We start from the raw sequence: 18220 nt of genomic DNA on the forward strand, positions 1-18220 counted from the left end.
TGGTGTCCTCACAGGCATAACTGCACACGCATATGCACACCTCTCCACACGAATGCATGGGAAACTGTCATTCTAGCACTGTGTACACAGTTCAGCCTGGTACTCACACAGGAAGCACGGAGACCTGAGAGAAGTTGTTCTTCAGAAAGGCGCGGGCTACGGCATCAGGTTAGGGGGAGCAAGTTCACAGTGGCATCATCTTCACAGCACTTTGGTCGCACAGGTGACCACGTTTCTGGAGACTCAGAGCCGTATGCTTAGGGTTGGTGCGTTTCACTCTCAGCAATATCAGCGCCTGAAGAAAACGCAAGTCAAAGGAGAGTCGCTGATGGCACTGAAGCACCTAAGGGTGAAGTGAACTGACGTTCATGGCTAGGTCTGAACCGCATCTGTAAAGGAAGGATGGAGAGAAGATTAGAGGGATCCACCTGCTGGGGAGAAGTGAGTTTAGTACCAGTGTGGACAGTCCAACTCTCTCCACTTTCCTGTGTGTTTGAACTTTCTTTCGTATGTGTATGTATGGGGTGTGTATGTGGGTATGTACATGTATGTAGGAGTGTGCATGTGTATGCGTGTGGAGGCCACAGGTCAACCTCAGATTATTGTTCAATAGCTACCCATCTCATTTTGTTTTGTCTGAGACAGAGTCTCTCGCTGAGGCTTGGGCTTGCTTATTAGGCTGAGGCTGCCCAGTGAGCACTTGGGATCCTCCCGCCTCTGTCTCCCCAGTGCCGGGACTAAAGGTGTGCGACACTATTTTAAATAAAGTTTTGTTTTGTTTTGTTGAAGGAGGGTGGTCTTGGGAACTGAGGTCTCAGCCGCTGAGGTCTGGCCCGGTCCATACACCCGCAGATGTGGAATCAAGCGGAAAGGCTTTGGCTAAAGCCCGCAGCAGAAGCAGTGGCTCCCTCAGGAAGAAATCCTGAGCCCTGATGACCAAAGGTGGTGACAGGAGTCTCCTGTGCACACCGTGGTGCAGCACAGGGAGGGGAGTGTCTTCTGCCCTGCCCCCTCACTGCTGAGCCCTGTGCACGTTCTCACAGGTGGGAATCCAGGTTTCACAGGGCAGAACCAGGCCCCCACACGGCCCACGGCTCCAGAGGTGCTGTGCCCTGCTCAGGGGCCCCTGAAAAGAGGCAAGACTAGATTTCTGCCTAGAGAATATGATGGTATTGGTGACAGGGTCCCTTCTGAAGACTTTTCTCTCTGTTGGGCACTACTTGATTAGGCGCTATAGCCATTGTGGTGTGCAATGTGACCCCATGAAGCAGGTACTGGTATTGTCCTCAGGAAAACCAGAGCAGGTTGGCGGTCAGGATGCAGCATCCAGCTGGCAGAACTGAGGGAAGACACCACGTCGTGACCTCCTCACCATGCCCTCCTCTTCTCCACAGCCCTCTGCACTGTCCCCTGGCCCACCAAGCCAATTCTGCACTCACAGCTCTACATGGGCTCTGTTCCACACCGAGTCCCTGGAGCCAGCCCATGCATAGACACCTGACCTGACTAGCTGAGCCAGCCCCTCTTGTCTCTGCCAACCTCCCTCTGCTAACCTCCAAGCTGTTCTGACCATCTTCCTTTTAAGACAAAAATCTAACCAACATGGCTGAAAACACCTGTCACCTCTTCTATTATGTTACAATGTGTGTATGTGCATGCACGCATACATGTGTGTATGTGTGTCTGTGCACACACACACACACACACACACACACACACACACCTTGAATGTTGAGGTCAGTAGACCACTTCCAGGAGTTGGTTTTCTCCTTCCACAATGTGAGACTTAGGGACTGAACTCAAGAGTCATCTCACCAGCCCTGCTGTGACCTCTTATCTGTGGTAAACAGATCACTTTTCTGTCTCCCCAGGAGAATTAGGTAGCAGACTTTCACTGGAAAGAACAAAGAGGTTCAGTGAGGCCCCAGGTTCATCTTCAGGATCTAGACATGAGGTCTAGATATAGAGGCCCTAAGGGGCTCGAGAGATGGCTCAGTGGTTAAGACCACCGGCTCTCTCTCTTCTAGAGGACCCAACCAAGTTCAGGCCCCAGCACCCACACAGGGCGGCTCACAACTGCCTATAACTCTAGCTCCAGGGGATAGAATATCCTCTTCTGGCCTCTGCAGGTACCTGAATACACACACACACACACACACACACACACACACACACACACACACATATGCACAGAAAGAGAGAGAGACACAGACAGACAGACAGACAGACAGACAGACAGATTTAAGTAGAAGGTCAGAGTTACGTAGCTAAGGACAGGTCCTTAGCAACAGGTCAGTGTAAGGACCCATCACTGTCTCAGCTCCATTCTCTGTTGCAAGCTGGCCTTACTATTTCTGAAAAGAACCATGGGAAATCTTTTCTCGGAGACAAACTTTCTCTGATTGGCACCAGGCTTCAGTAGTCTGGGAGGGGCACAAGCATCTCTCTTTAGGACATTTTTACTCCTGCCAGGATGGTAACAGCTCCCACATGGCCTACGCCTGGGAACTCGCGGGGTCATCAGGACTGGGAACCAGATCCTTCATTCTGAAGTCCATCATCACAGTCACAGAGTTCTAGCTGAGTCTAGGGTCCTAACAGGTCCGCCAGCAATGGGTACCATCTTCACAGTCCTTTGCTGGCAAGAAAGGGGAAGCTGGGGTGGGAGGGGCAAGAATACCTTCTAGTCTTTAACACACATCCTTAGCCCAGTCTGACCATCAGGGACTTCAAGCCCTATGCAGACCTCAGGCAGCTGCTGGACAGTGTGTATGGAGCAGGGAACGGTGAGGAGGAACACCAGCTACGAGGCCCTTTTCCCTGCCAGCCAGATCCAGGCCTAGTCAGTGGAATTAGAGCCAGGCCTCTCCTCGGACCCCAGGCAACCCCAGCAAGCTGGACTGACCAGCTTTTCCAACATAAACACCAAGAGGCCCACGCTCCTGGGTAAGGACATTTTTCAGAGATGACATCAGCTCTTAAAGTGGTATGTCTCCAGCTACTGTCAGCCTAGAACACAGTGTGCCCAGAGTCCCATCAGCCTAGAATGCAGTGTACCTGGAGCCTATTGTCAGCCTAGAACACTGTGTGCCTAGACACTGTGTGCCTAGAGCCCACAGTCAGCCTAGAACACTGTGCGCCTAGAGCCCACGGTCAGCCTAGAACACTGTGTGCCTAGAGCTCACGGTCAGCCTAGAACACTGTGTGCCTAGGTCCCATGGTCAGCCTAGAACACTGTGTGAGTTGAGCCCACTGTCAGCCTAGAATACAGTGTGCCCAGAGTCCCCTGTCACCCTAGACTACTAAGATGGGCACCCCTATTGGTCAGTGCACTCTGGGTACGGGAGCCATTCTTAGCGTCTACTCTGAGAAGCATTTGCCATCCATGGATATACCAGGGACCTTTGGAACTGGAAGGAGAGACTGACCCTTGACCCCAAGTTTTACAATGGGAGCCTGAGGATTCAGTCTCAGCCCCTGACTGTCGTTGTCTCCCCACCCCCATGTGGCTCTGGACTCCAACCAGAGGGAGGGTCTAAGGGACTCTGGTGAGCAACGGTTTGGGGTGGAGGGCTCTCAACTTTCTGTACCTCAACATGGGCCTTTAATGGGAAAGCCTTTGAGCGGGGCCACCTGAAGGACAGGGGTTGGTCATGTCTAGGAGGGACTTCCTCTCAAATCTGAGCTGTTTCAACCCCACTGACTCGGGCACGAGGGTTAAATAAAGCAATCTGTGGAGGCTGTGGCGCATCCGCCCAGTCAGTGTCCCAGTTACTTGTCCTGGGACGGAATACCTGAGAAGAGCAGTTTAGGAAGGAGGTTATTCTGGCTCACGGGTCCAGGCTACTGTCCACGTGTGGGGGAGGGCAGGGCAGGAGGAGCAGGAAGTGGCTGGCCACACTGCGTCTGCAGACAGAAAGCTGAGAGAGAACACTGGCACTCAGCTCACTTCTTATACAGTCAAGACCTCAGCCCATGGGATGGTGATGTCCACATCAGGGTGGGTCTTCCTCCTTTAATTAACCCTACCTGGACAGCTCCTAACAGACATAGCTAGAGATTTGTCTCCACGCTGACTCTAAATCCCATCAAGTTGACAAGATTGACACGGTGTTAGTCATTCTTAAGGCAACTGTAAAATTTAGTTTTGTCCCGCACTACTGAGTGTTCACTGCATGACTCTATGGCTTCGGGGTGAAGGGGCAGGCATGCTTCTGTATCCCAGGGGGTGGGGCTCTGACAGGAGGCAGGGCAAATTCACACATGACATGGAATTGGGGGCTGGAGGGCTGGGGCTGGGCAGGTCTAGGGTGATGTCCTAGTAGTTAGAAACAAACCTGCCACAAAGGGTAAAGTCTGCAGCCTGAAGCAGTGCTGTGGAGGCAAGGAGGCAAGGACTGAGAGGAGAGGCTTTCTTTTTCGAAACCCTTTGGTTTTTCAAGACAGGCTTTCTCTGTGTAGCCCTGGAACTCACTCTCTAGCCCAGGCTGGCCTCGAACTCACAGAGATCCGCCTGCCTCTGCCTCTCAAGTGCTGTGATTAAAGGTGTGCGCCACCACCGCCCGACCTGACGGGAGCCTTTTTGATAGAGGCTGGGAACATTGCCTTGGGATGGAAGCAGGTGGTAGAAGCCTCGATCCACATGTTTTCACGGGCATCGTCGACAGCAGAATGAGCAAACTGAGGAAAAGAGGAGGGGTCTGAGGAGAGGGGGCTTAGGTGAAACACTCAACATCACCTTCTTGAGAGATTTGCTGTGACAACAAGGAGGGTAGATTGAGACATGATCAACCCAGCTGGTCCCAAGTCCACCCCCCCAGGACCCCAGGACTGTGCTGATTGTTACCTGGGAGGCCTAGAAGGAGCTGGGAGGACTAGGTCACTTCCCACCTTGCAGCCTTTCTCCGGTAGGGAGTCAGCTGGATGCCCAGGGACCAGCACCCAGCCTGCTGCTGACTTAGTCCCTCTGGCCAGCTCAGCACTCTGGCCTGTGTCCGCCCTGTGGGATCACTGAAACTCATTGTTGGGATCAGGCCACAGACCACACCCCGACTAGATGCTTCTATGTCTGTGGGCTCCGCTCTGGGGGAAGTGCAGGCCCCAGGCGTCATTCAGAGGGAGCTGAGTTTGACAACAGTGGCCCTGGGGGTGTCAAGGGCTGAGGACCATCTTGGGTAAGATGGGGTCCCAGAGGGAAGAGGTCTTGCTGACAGCCAAGGACAGAGGGTCCTGGTTAGGGAGAGCACCCCATACAGCCTACCCAGGAGGGAGGGATGTAGGAGGGCTAAGGGGACTCTTGAGTTGCTGAGAGCTCCCCCAGCAGACTGGAACTTTCTGAAGCAGAAGTGGGTTCCCCGTTAGATAAGAGCTACTTGAGATGTGTGGGCCCCGTACTCCATCACACCTTAATCAGGGCAGGGGCTGGTTTCAAGTCTGGCCCATTAAACCAGTTTCTGCCCATTGTTCAACACAGGGTTCCCCACACTGCTGCTGTGTGTGCAGATAAATCGCTCTGTGGCCTGTTTTCCTCCCCTCCTGGCCTTTGTCCCTGAGCTCGGACAGGGGCTCTTAGGCATGGAAGAGGGTGGGGTGTCATGAAGCCAGAGTGGGGCATCATCCTTGGGTGGATCCTGCTGGTGGCCAGGGCAGGGGCTGCCAGGAGAGGACCCCCAGAAGAGGCATCCTTCTACTATGGAACCTTTCCACCTGGTATGTCCATTCCTCCACTACTCTGTCCTCAGACTGTCTATCTATCCATTTGTTGGTCTCTGTTGGTCTCCCTACCTTGGGTGACTTGCTAAAGAATTGGGTGCTCTGATCTGGTGGGATGGGAGACACCTTCATGTAGATGCTGTAAAATAAAACACCCCGATAGATAGGTACGTGTATGTATGTATGTATGTGTGTGTGGGTGTCTCGGTCCATGAGTGTGTCTATGTGGTGTTGGGAATTTGAATCCAATTTATAGCTTTGTCCATGGTAGGCAAGCAGTTTGGTACTGAGCTACATCCCTAACCCAGAGACTTTTAAAAAGTTACTAAATTCATAAGTTAAGAGTGCTTAGCTGGGAGGTGGCGCAGGCCTTTAGTCCTAGCACTTGAAAGCGAAAGTGAGGCAGATGGATCTCTGTAAGTATGAGGCCAGCCTGGTCCACAGAGCTAGTTCCAGGAAAGCCAGGGCCACACAAAGAAAACCTGTCTTCAAAACAAAACAAAACAAAGCAAAGAGAGCTTACTGCTCTGTAGAGGACTGGCGTTCAGGGCCCAGCACCCACATCCATTCCGTGACTCACAACTGCCTGGAAACCCAGCTTCAAGGGAGCCAGGCCCTTTTCTGGCCTCTTCAGACACCTGCTCTCACCCCCAGCTCCCCAAACACAAATTGACAATAAAAATAAAACAAAAATCTAAACCAAGTTATTAAAATCTAAAAAAAAAGATGTCAAAAGAACCCAGGTCCTTTGGAAGCGCTGCCAGTGCTCTTAACCGCTAAGGCAGCTCTTGAGCCCCCACAGGACGCTTTGATCACTCTATCTTCTCTCTCCTTGCCCCCTATGTTCCGACTCCAGGGAGATGAGGCAGGCCACAGGGTAAGTTCCCTGAGCCTGGGAAGCATGGTTAGAATTCCCAATGTAGCTGAAACTGGGGTGGCCTGGGGCCTGGTGTGGGGTCTGTCTCTGCAGGTTTCTCCTGGGGCGTGGGCAGTTCTGCCTACCAGACAGAAGGTGCGTGGGACCAGGATGGGAAAGGGCCCAGCATCTGGGATGCCTTCACACACGGCGGGGAGGGGAGAGTCCTAGGGGACGACACAGCGGATGCAGCCTGTGACAGTTACTACAGAGTGCAGGTGAGTGAAGGGGGCTGTGTGGACCGTCCTGCCTGAGAGCTGGGGAGTGAAGTACGGGGGCACTTCACTGGCAGTGCCAACCTGATGTCCTGCTTATCACCTTGTACCCAGCCAAAGAGGATGGGGCCGAGGTGGCTAGGGCTGTGAGTGCCAGGATGTAGCAAGAAGGAAAACGAGATGAGACAGTACCTTAGTCTAAGCAATCAGGTGCAAAAAGGCCAGTGCTTGGCCCCAGAGAGGCAGCTCACCTTCGGAACCTAGGGGCTGCTCACCTTCGGAACCTAGGGGCAGGTCACCTTCGGAACCTAGGGGCAGCTCACCTTCGGAACCTCTTTTCTCATTCAAGTTTATGGAATCTTATGTGGACTTCTCAAAAGTTTCCCCACGCTTTGTGTGTGAGCACACTGCCGGCACGGAGAGGGAATCCATAGTACAGCCCTTATAGAGGGTGACTTGGAGCTACAGATATGCATGATTCTCTAGGCCCCCAAGACTTGTCTTCCCCTGCTTCCCTACCTGTCTACATAGGAGGACATTGCCCTGGTGAAGGAGCTACGTGTCAGTCACTATCGACTGTCCCTGTCTTGGCCACGGATCCTGCCCACAGGGGTCAGAGGTGAGCTACAGCAGTCCTTCTCTAGGCTCTGCAGGGATCAAGTGAGGGTGACCAGCCCAGGAGCATGGGTTCAGCAGGTAACTGGTCTCCAGGCATACCAACAGCATTCCTCTATGGCTCAGGACATTGTGGGCTACAGGGGCTTCAGCCTGCAAAAGGCCACAGAACTCAAGAATGCTGTGCCCCACAGGAAAGGCCAAGTTCTGTTTCACTTACAGCTGAACAGGTGAACAGGAGAGGAATTGAATTCTACAGCGATTTCATTGACGCCTTGCTGAAGAGCAACCTCACCCCCATTGTGACCTTGCACCACTGGGATCTGCCTCAGGTAAGGGTCAGGCCGGGTTCAGCGGAAGGGAGCCTGGTGTGAGGACCTAAAGTGACCAAGAAAGGGGGGAAGAGCCTGGGGTTTGGCCCTGGATAGAAAGCTTATTTGTTCTGCTGTGGCAGAATGCCAGACCAGTGAAGTTAAAAACATCGGAAGATTGTCTCAGTTCTGGAGGCTGAGAAGTTCGAGGTCAAATGCCAAAGGAATCAGTGAGGTGGGGACTGGATTGTCCTTCCAAGATGGGGTCTTGAACACTGTGTCCTCTAGGGGGTGCTGTGTTCCCACAAGGAGAGGAGGAAGGACGAGAGGCATGAACTAGCTTTGTCATTTTATAAGATACAGGAAATTTCCACGTGGAGCTGGAGAGGTGGCTCAGTCAGTAACACTGCTGTGCAAGCATGAGGGCTTGAGCATCATCCCCAGCATCCACATAAAAAGCTGGCCAGGGTTAGTGTGCTTGTAATCCTAGCACTTGGTGAACATGGCCACCCAGCCAAGCACAATCAACGCCATGAGCTCCAGTCTCAGAAATGAAGTGGAGAGTGACTGAGGAAGACACCTGTCGCTGATTCTACCCACCCCCACATGCACATACACACATAGGAAGCATTAGCTGGGAGGCCATGCCGCTTGCAGTAAATGAAGAGTGTGGTCCTAAGGTTTTACACAATACTTGGCATAAGGAAAAATAATTAGGAAGAAAAAAATCCTTGTGTGTGCATGTATGCTGCTGGGTACTGAGCCTAGGACCCTGTGCTTGCTGGGCAAGCACTCTTCTACAGAGCCAAAGAAGCCCAAGTCTGAGAAATACCTTTGGACCCAGGTTTGATGACATGGTGTGTTCCACAGGTTTTGTTCGGTCTTTCTTTCCTTTGTCTGAGACAGTACCACTTGCCCTCATCCATGACCTAGCCATGGATGGACAGGCCTAGCCATGTCTGAGTACGCTTCAGAAATTGCTGTCAACACTCAGGCAGTTTTCCTTCCTTCACCTGGGCCCAACAGAGATCACAGCAAAATCAGGAACATGGCTGCCTGCGACCTATACCACATGGCGGTGGGATCAAAGTTTTAAGGAGAAATAGGGGAGTATAGAGGTATAATCCATGCACTGAAGGGGAAAGGGAGGAGGTAGGGGGTGGGAATGTGGGCTTCTGGGTGGGTGGGGCACGCTGTAGAGCACTATTGGAGACTGGAGGAGTGGCCTGAGGCCCCCAAATCTAAGGCAAGGCGACTGGAAATTGGGTTAGGAAATTAGTACTGTGCCCTTGCTGGGGCAGAGGACACAGCAGGCTTGCAACTTCCACTAACTTGTCAAGGAGCATCTCTTCAAGCAAACCAGGAAGGCATTAGGTAACCAGGACAGATGGGTGACTAGCCTTGTGCACAGGTAGTGGACAGGTAGTGGTGTCTGCCATACAGGTAACCTCACGTTAATAGATGAGGCTCCAGGGAGTGCCCTGACTTCAGCAAGACCTCAAAACTCTCGCCACGCCTTCTTCTGTCGCAAGGGGTGTTCTAGACATTCCCTTGGTATCATATCTCACCCAGCACCCACCTAGGCAGACCAAGTTTCCTAAGGACCTGAAAATGACCCCGAACATCTAATCCTCCTTCCTCTACCTCCTGAGTGCTAGGAGAGGCATGTGTCCCTATGCCCAGTTTACAGCTTAAATATCCAATCTGTCAGCTTCATCCTAAGCAGGCATTTCCAGTTCCCTCTGCTCCCTCCAGTTTCTGGCTTAAAGGATGCACCCCCTTGCCATGGAGGGTCTGTGCCCACCCTGCATCTTTGCTCCCATTCTTGTACTGTAGTCATCCACGCTTTGCCCACACATCTCCCCAATCTACTCCAGAGGCTCCCAGGGTGCCAGTTTCTCTCTCTGTTGGCAGATGCTCCAGGTCACATATGGTGGGTGGCAGAATGTGAGCATGACCCGATACTTCAGGGACTATGCTGACCTATGTTTTGAGGTCTTCGGGGACCGAGTGAAACACTGGCTCACATTCAGCGATCCTCGGGTAAGTAGAGGCTCCTCTTCTGATGGAGGAAGGTCATTGGTGAAGTAATAAAGAAACTGCTTGGCCTCATAGGTTAAAACATAGGTGGGAGGAGAAAACAGAACAGAATGTTGGGAGAAAGAAGCTGAGTCAGGAGTCGCCATGATTCTCCTACCAGACACAGACGCAGGTTAAGATCTTCCCTGGTAAGACATCTCGTGGTGTTACAGGGATATTAAAAATGGGTTAGATTAATATGTAAGAGCTAGCCAATAAGAGGCTGAAACTAATGAGCCAGGCAATGTTTAAAAGAATACAGTTTCCGTGTAATTATTTCAGGACATAAGCTAGAGCTAGCTGGCAGCCGGGAGCTGGGGCGGCAGGGAAGCGGCCCGCAGCTCCTCACAACACTCTTCAGATGGGGAGACAGGGATGTCCCCTGTTGTCCCTCATGGTCCTGGGATCCCCATTGCTGTCTCTGCAGACAATGGTAGAAAAAGGCTACGAGACCGGTCTCCACGCCCCAGGCATGAGGCTCCCGGGCACTGGTCTGTACGTGGCTGCACACCATATCATCAAGGTAAGCCAGATCCTTCTGGGACAAACGGCTCCAGGTAGAGCCATTGCCTCGGGCCACACTGATCCTCTGCAACATCAGTATATGCCATGGGCCCTTCTTTGAGGGTATGTAGAGGGCACGTCCTGTCACCTCACTGTGACCCTGCCATGGCAGAGGTACGACAATGGCTGCTGTTGGTCTTACCAAGAGGACAGAGGTAGGCATTCAGGAATTTGTCGTGTGCAGGTATAAACTTTGTGAAAATGGTGATGGAAGAAGGGGTATGTGACAGTAGATAAGGACCAAAGCACACAGAATAGTAGGAAAAGCCAGAGGGTGCAAGGACCAGCAGGAAGATCAGAGTGGGCACTGGCCATGACCTGGAGTTTTGGAAGGAACGGAGAGGCAGCTACAACCTTTTCCAGTTGAAGGTATGTGGGCTGGAGGGTTGTCTCTGCTTGAGTGAAGTCTTCAGGACAGCCAGTTGGCTAGCAGCATAAATGGGAAGGAGACGTTCAGAGAAGGTGCCTAGCATGCACTGAAAGCTGAGGAAGGACAGAGACAGTGGGTTGCCTATAAGACATGAGTGAAAATACAGGGAGTGATGCTGGGGCTACAAACCCGATGAAAGCCTTCCCCGGGGACGCCTGGCTGGAAGGACAAGCTGCTCCAGCTGAAAAGATAGACCACTGTGACACATTAACCCAAGTTCATGTGAGGAAAATGACTCTCATGGCTCTGACTTTTTATAAAATTGACTTTTTGTTTTGAAACAGGGTTTCTGTGTAGTCTTGGCTGTCCTGGAACTGTCTCTGTAGACCAGACTGGCCTTGAACTCATAGAGATCTACTTGTCTCTGCCTCCTGAGTGCTGGGGGTTAACAACCCCACTGCCTGGCAACTTGAGATTTTTAAAACAATTTATGTTTTTTTTTTTTGTTGTTGTTGTTTTGTTTGTTTTTTGAGACAGGGCTTCTCTGTGGCTTTGGAGCCTATCCTGGAACTAGCTCTTGTAGACCAGGCTGGCCTCAAACTCACAGAGATTCACCTGCCTCCGCCTCCCGAGTGCTAGGATTAAAGGCGTGCGCCACCACCTCCCAGCTAACAATTTATGTTTGATTTATGAGTATGAGTGTTTTCACCTGTATGTACATGAGTGTGCAATGCAGTGCTCTGGTAGGCTAGGAAAAGGGAGCTGGATCTCCTCGGATAAGAGTTACAGGTGGTTGTGAGCTGCTGTGTGGGTGCTAGGAACTAGGGTCCTTTGCAAGAGCAGTCAGTGCTCAACTACTAAGTCACTGCTCCAGCCTGACCTAAGAGTCCTTTAACGGAACAGTCAAGGGGCAGAGCAATCTATGAAAGAGTGATATGAACAGTTAGGATTCTGATAATCTCTCTGCGACATTCCACATCACTAGACAATTCCAGAGTTCACCCTGTTTTCTGTTTTCTTTTTTGGTTTTTCGAGACAGGGTTTCTCTGTGTTACAGTCCTCCCTCGCTGTCCTGGAACTAGCTCTTGTAGACCAAGTTGGCCTTGAACTCACAAAGATCCACCTGCCTCTGACTCCCAAGTGCTGGTATTAAAGGCATGTGCCAGCACTGCTCAGCTTTCATACTGTTTTTCTTTTTTTAAGATTTCTTTATTAATTACGTATACACATACCAGAAGAGGGCACCAGATCTTATTACAGATGGTTGTGAGCTACCATATGGTTGCTGGGAATTGAAATCAGGACCTCTGGAAGAACAGTCAGTGGTCTTAACCTCTGAGCCATCTCTCCAGCTCCCGTTTTTCTACTTACTAGCTAGCAAAATAGCAAGCATAGGAACTGGAAAGATGCCCAGGCTGTAGGTGCTTGCCATGCGAGCATGAGGAAGTGCGTTCAACCTCTAGGACCTAGGTAAAAAGCTGGGTTACAGCTACCAACCCTAAGTAGGGTCTAAGTTAGGGTTACTAATGTTGTGATGGCTAGGACAGATTTCTTCTTTTTCTTTCTTTTTGTTCTATTTTGTTTTGTTTTTCAAGACAGGGTTTCTCTGTATAGCCATCCCTGGCCATCCTAGAACTCACTCTGTAACGAGGCCGGCCTTGAACTCACAGAGATCCACCTGCCTCTGCCTTCTGAGGGCTGGGATTAAAGGTGTGTATCACCACTGCCTGGCTGGCCACATAACTCTTTTTCATTAATTAATTTTTTTCATTTATTTTACATACTTACCAGTTTCCCCTCCCTCCTCTCCTTCCGTTCCCTCCCCCAGTCTTCCAACTACCCCACTCCCCATCCACTCTTCTTCCATCTTTGTTCAGAAAGGGGCAGGCCTCCCATAGCAGTCAACAAAGCCTGGCACATCAAGTTGAGGCAGTACCAAGCTCCTCCCCCTATCAGGGCAGGACAAGGCAACCCAGCAAGGGGAATAGGTTCCTAAAAGCCAGTTCAAGCACCAGGGACAGGTCCTGATCACACTGCTACATGACTGTCACACACAGGCAGAGGTAGGTCCCATGCAGGTTCCCTAGCTGTTGGTCCAGGGTTCAGTAGCTCCATGAGCTCAGGTCACTGTCTCTGCCACACAACTCTTATAAAGAAAAGCATTTAACTGCAGACTTGCTTAAAGTTTCAGAGGCTTACTCCACTAACGTCATGGCAGGGACCATAGCAGCAAGCATGGTGCTGGAGAAGTAAGCTGGAGAGCTAAGTCATGATCTGCAGGCAGACAGACAGATTGGGCTTGGCATAGGCTTTTGAAACCTCAAAGCCCACCCCCAGTGACACACTTCCTCCAACAAGGCCACACCTCCTAATACTTCTAATCTTATCAGAGTTCCACTCCCTGGCAACTAAGCATTCAAATATGAGGGGGAGAAGCATTCTTATTCAAAGAACCACTCTATTAGGGTGGCCAAAAAACTTGGTGAGGAAAGGGTTTATTTCACTCACAGATATGTGTATATATGTATACACACACACCAAAACAAAACAAACAAGCAAACAAACAAACAAAAAAAAACAAACAGATACACTAATCCATCAACAGAAACAATGAGGGCAGGAATTCCAGCAGGGCCAAGCCTGGAGGCAGAAACTTCAAGGGGTACCTTACTGACTTGCCCCTCATGGCTTGCTCAGACTGCTTTCTCTCTCTCTCTCTCTCTCTCTCTCTCTCTCTCTCTCTCTCTCTCTCTCTCTCTCTCTCTCTCTCCCTCTCCCTCCCTCCCTCCCTTTAATTTTAAATTCTCTCATACAGTACATCCCAACCAGTTTCCCCTCCCTCCACTCCTCCCAGTTCTTCCCCCACCTCTCCTCTTCCTCAGATCCACTCCTCTGTACCCCTTCAGGAAAGAACAGGTCTCTCAGGGATATGAACCATGGTTCATATCATACAAGTTCTGACAAGACTAGGCACAAACCCTTATATCAAGGCTGGGTGATGCAACCCAGTAGAAGGAAAAGGGTCCCACAAACAGGCAAAAGAGACAGAGACACCCCCTGCTCCCACTGTTAGGGGTCCCACAAAAACACCAAGCTAACAACCATAATACAGATGCAGTGGACGTAGCAGATTCTTGCAGGCTCCGTGACTGCCCCATCAGCCTCTGTGAGCTCCCATGAGCCCTGTTTAGTTGATTCTATGAGCCGTGTTCTCCTGGTGTCCTTTAACTCCCCCCCCCCTTCCATGGGGTTTCCTGAGCTTCAAGGGGAAGGACCTGATAGAGATCTCTACTTTGGGTTCTCTCTGCCTAAAGTCTGACTGTGGGTCTCTTCATCTGCTCCCATCTGCTGCTGGAGGAAGCCTCTCTGATGACAACTAGTCAATCTACTTTCTTATAGAACCCTGGTCCACCAGTCCAGGGACCCACTTACAAAAGTCTGGGCCCTCTCCATCAATCACAAATTAACAAAATGCCCTACAGGCTTGCCTAAATCCGATCTTCTGGAGACATTTTCTTTTTTTCTTTTTTGGTTTTTCGAGACAGGGTTTCTCTGCGGCTTTGGAGCCTGTCCTGGAACTAGCTCTGTAGACCAGGCTGGTCTCGAACTCACAGAGATCCGCCTGCCTCTGCCTCTGCTGGGATTGAAGGCGTGCGCCACCACCGCCCGGCCTGGAGACATTTTCTCAATTGAGGTTTCATCCTCTCTGCTAACTTGTGTCAAGTTGACATAAAACTAGCCAGGGTATTGGGTGTGGTAAAAGCATGCTTGTAATCCCAGCACTGGGGAGGCTGAGACAAGGAGGATTCTTGGGAGTTTGCTGGCCAGAATCCAGCCTACTGGAGCAAGCGTCATCCAGGTCCCAATGAGAGACCCTGTTTCAAAAACCAAGGTGGGTGGCTCACGAGGAACAACACCCAAGGTTGATCTCTGGCCTCCACATACACATGTACCTGAACGCTGCATGCATGTGTGCACACACATATATGTATATGTGCTCGCGCACGCACACACACACACACCGGAAAGAGAATGTGAAATAAGGGCTTTCTGGGAGTAACAAGTAACACTCAAAACCTTTGTAGCCTGAAATAGTTGGGTTTAAACATGGATGAGTCTCAAACTTCAGCAAATGTCAGAAACACATGGGGACTACGTTACAACATAGAGAGCAGTTGGGCCTGGTGATAACACATTTGTCATCCCAGCATTTGGGAGGTAGAGGCAGGAGGTGTATGAGTCTTTCTTTGGGCCACCAGCCCCCAGGAAATGACAGCTTCCTTACTATGAAAGCTTGGCCTTAGCTTAGGCTTCTTCCCTATTAGCTCTTGTAACTTAATTTTTTTCCTAAATTAGGAGTTGATTTTTTTTAAAGTAATTTTTACTTATTTCATGTATATGGTGTATATGTATATGGTGCTCTATACATAGAGCCTATATAGCAGAAGATATCAGATCCCACCATAGATGGCTGTGAGCCACCATGTTGTTGCTGGGAATTGAACTCAGGAGTTCTAGAAGAGCTGCCAGTGTTCTTAACCACTGAGCCATCTCTCCAGCCCCAGCTCTTAGAATTTAAATTAACCTGTTTCTATTAATCTACCACCTGACTTTTTGTCTCTTCCATTCTGTACATCCGACTCGCATCTCACTAGCTTAATACCACATGCCTCAGAGTTTTCCAGACCTCCTTTCTCCCTGAAAGTTCTGCCTATAGCTTCCTGCCTAGCTATTGGACATTTAGCTCTTTACTAAAGCAATCATGTGCCTTAGGCAGGTGAGGCAAAACAAAGACACATCTTCATGCAGTGTAAACAAATATCCTGAAACAAAGAGAATTAAAATCTCAAAGCCAATTTTGATTACACAGCAAGTGTGAGGATAATTCAGGGTTCCATGAGCCCTTGCCTCAAAACAAAGAAGAAACAACCCAAACAGGATGCTGGGCCCTGCTCCCAGAGCTTGCTCCAGCAGGTCCTAGTGAGGGGCCTCAGGAACTCACGCTTCACCCAGGTCCTCAGGAGGACTGCTGTCTTTCTAGAGACCTACACCAACAATTTAGAGACAATAAAGGATGGGCTGGGGGATGATAGCTCAGTTGATAGAACACTTGCTTGGCATGGGCAAGACCCTGGATTCAGTTCTAATGTGGGGGTGGGTAGCTATAGCAGTAAACACACAAACTGACTTCTGCCCATTTCGACTATGCTTCCTCTGCAGTACAAAGGAAGCAAGTGTCTCTGGAAGTCAGAGGGAGGGAGTCCATGGTAATTGAGACTGGATTCAGAAACATGGGAACTTTGAAGTTGGAGCTCAAGAGTAGGGAAGGCAAGAAAGGCCACTCCCCAGCCAGCAAGATGGCTCAGTGGGCAGACACTTGCTGCTGAGAATGACAGCTTGAGTTCAGTTCCTGGTATGGTGGAAGGAGGGAGTTGACTGAACGAGTGTCCTCTGAGCCACCCCCATGAGTAACCAAAACAAAGGAAGGAAAAAAGACAGGCAGGCAGGGGAATGGAAGAGCCAGGTACATGCACTAATTCTTTTTTTCAGGCACACGCCCAAGCCTGGCATTCTTATAACAACACATGGCGCAGCAAACAGCAAGGTGAGCTGGGACCCTCAGGCTCAGACACACGCCCGGAGGAGCCAGAACCTGCCTCTCTCTACCTCCATTTCCTTCCTTTAAGGCATGGTGGGAATTTCACTCAACTGTGACTGGGGAGAACCGTTGGACATCAACAACCCCAGCGACATTGAGGCAGCTGAGAGATACCTGCAGTTCTGCCTCGGTTGGTTTGCAAACCCTATTTATGCTGGTGACTACCCCCAAGTCATGAAGGACTACATTGGTGAGCTGAGTCATGGTTTTGTTTTTAACTTACCTGTTCATGTGTTCATGTGTGCAAGTAGCATATGTGTTCAGGCATGCATGCATACAATCTCCTTAGTAGGTCCTCAGTCATTATCCACCTTGTTTTCTGAAACAGGGTCTCTTATTAGAGTGGAGCTTGCTGAGTAGGAGAGACTAATTGGCCACTGAGTTATCCACTTAACTCTGCTTCTCCAGTGCTTGGATTCAAGCACATACCATCATTCTCAGTTTAAAAAAAATATCATGTGTGTGCTTTGTGTGTGTGCACATGCACACACGCATGCCAAGGCACAAGTGTGAAGACAAAAGACAACTCTGGAGCTGGTTCTTTCCTACCATGGGATCCAGGGAACGAACTGAGGTCAAAAGGCTTGCACATAAAACACCTTTATCTGCCTCCCTAGTGCTGGGATTAAAGGAATGTGCTGCAGCTGGATTCTTTAAAGTTCAGCTTTTTAAAAAGGTTTTCTTATTTTTGTCTTATGTGTATGATGCTTGCCTGCATGTATGCGCACCATGTAGTACCTTGTGCCTCTGGGTGTCAGAAGAGGGTGATGGACCTCCTAGAACTAGAGTTAAGGCCAGTTGTGAGCTGCCACGTGGTGTGGAGGACTGACCCTGAGTTCTCTGCAAAAGCAGTAAATGCTCTTACCTGCTGAGCCATCGCTCCAGCACCAAAGCCCAGCTTATACATCACTTCAGCAGCACTGTGGGACAAGTGAGATGACTGTGAGAAACAGACTTGGTTAAATTCTCATATTCTCTCTTGTCAGGAACAAAGAGTGCGGAGCAAGGCCTGGAGATGTCGAGGTTGCCCACGTTCTCCCTTCAGGAGAAGAGCTACATTAGAGGCACATCTGACTTCCTGGGACTGGGCCACTTTACCACTCGATACATCACTCAAAGGAAATACCCCTCCCACCAGGGGCCCAGCTTCCAGAATGACCGTGACTTAATAGAACTTGTGGACCCCAACTGGCCAGATATGGGGTCTACATGGCTCTATTCTGTGCCATGGGGATTCAGAAGGCTTCTCAACTTTGCCCAGGTACTTATCCCAGCAAGCTGTGTAAGACTTGCAGACCTGAGTTTAGTCTCTTCCAGCAGACGCTCAGATGACTACATAAGAAAACTGAGAGCCGCTGGGCGATGGTGGCGCATGCCTTTAATCCCAGTACTCGGGAGGCAGAGGCAGGCGGATCTCTGTGAGTTTGAGACCAGCCTGGTCTACACAGCTAGTTCCAGGACAGGCTCCAAAGCCACAGAGAAGCCCTGTCTCGAAAAAACAGAAAGAAAGAAAGAAAGAAAGAAAGAAAGAAAGAAAGAAAGAAAGAAAGAAAGAAAGAAAGAAAGGAAGGAAGGAAGGAAGGAAGAAAGAAAGAAAACTGATAGCCGGGTGATGGTGGCGCACACCTTTAATCCCAGCACTCGGGAAGCAGAGGCAGGCGGATCTCTGCTCTGTCAGTTCGAGACCAGCCTGGTCTACAGAGCTAGTTCCAGGACAGGCTCCAAAGCCACAGAGAAACCCTGTCTCGAAAAACCCAAAAAAAAAAAAAAAGAAAAAAA

General features: G+C 50.3%; 1 protein-coding gene across 1 annotated transcript in view; it reads left to right on the top strand.

The window, feature by feature from the left end:
* Window positions 1–5094: 5094 nt before the first annotated feature.
* The window catches only part of Lctl (lactase like), a 20299-nt gene continuing 7173 nt past the window's right edge, over window positions 5095–18220 (top strand). Inside the window, exons 1-10 of the mRNA XM_050152006.1 lie at window positions 5095–5174; window positions 5474–5709; window positions 6683–6846; window positions 7375–7462; window positions 7681–7790; window positions 9684–9812; window positions 10276–10371; window positions 16333–16387; window positions 16470–16631; window positions 17428–17702. Coding sequence (XP_050007963.1) covers window positions 5595–5709; window positions 6683–6846; window positions 7375–7462; window positions 7681–7790; window positions 9684–9812; window positions 10276–10371; window positions 16333–16387; window positions 16470–16631; window positions 17428–17702 — 1194 coding nt within the window. The 5' untranslated portion in view covers window positions 5095–5174; window positions 5474–5594. The remainder of the gene's footprint in view (window positions 5175–5473; window positions 5710–6682; window positions 6847–7374; window positions 7463–7680; window positions 7791–9683; window positions 9813–10275; window positions 10372–16332; window positions 16388–16469; window positions 16632–17427; window positions 17703–18220) is intronic.

The sequence above is a fragment of the Alexandromys fortis genome, unplaced genomic scaffold, assembly GCF_014885135.2.
Source record: "Alexandromys fortis isolate MF-2015 unplaced genomic scaffold, M_Fortis_MF-2015_v1.1 scaffold_70, whole genome shotgun sequence".
In the NCBI taxonomy this organism is placed as follows: Eukaryota; Metazoa; Chordata; class Mammalia; order Rodentia; family Cricetidae; genus Alexandromys; species Alexandromys fortis.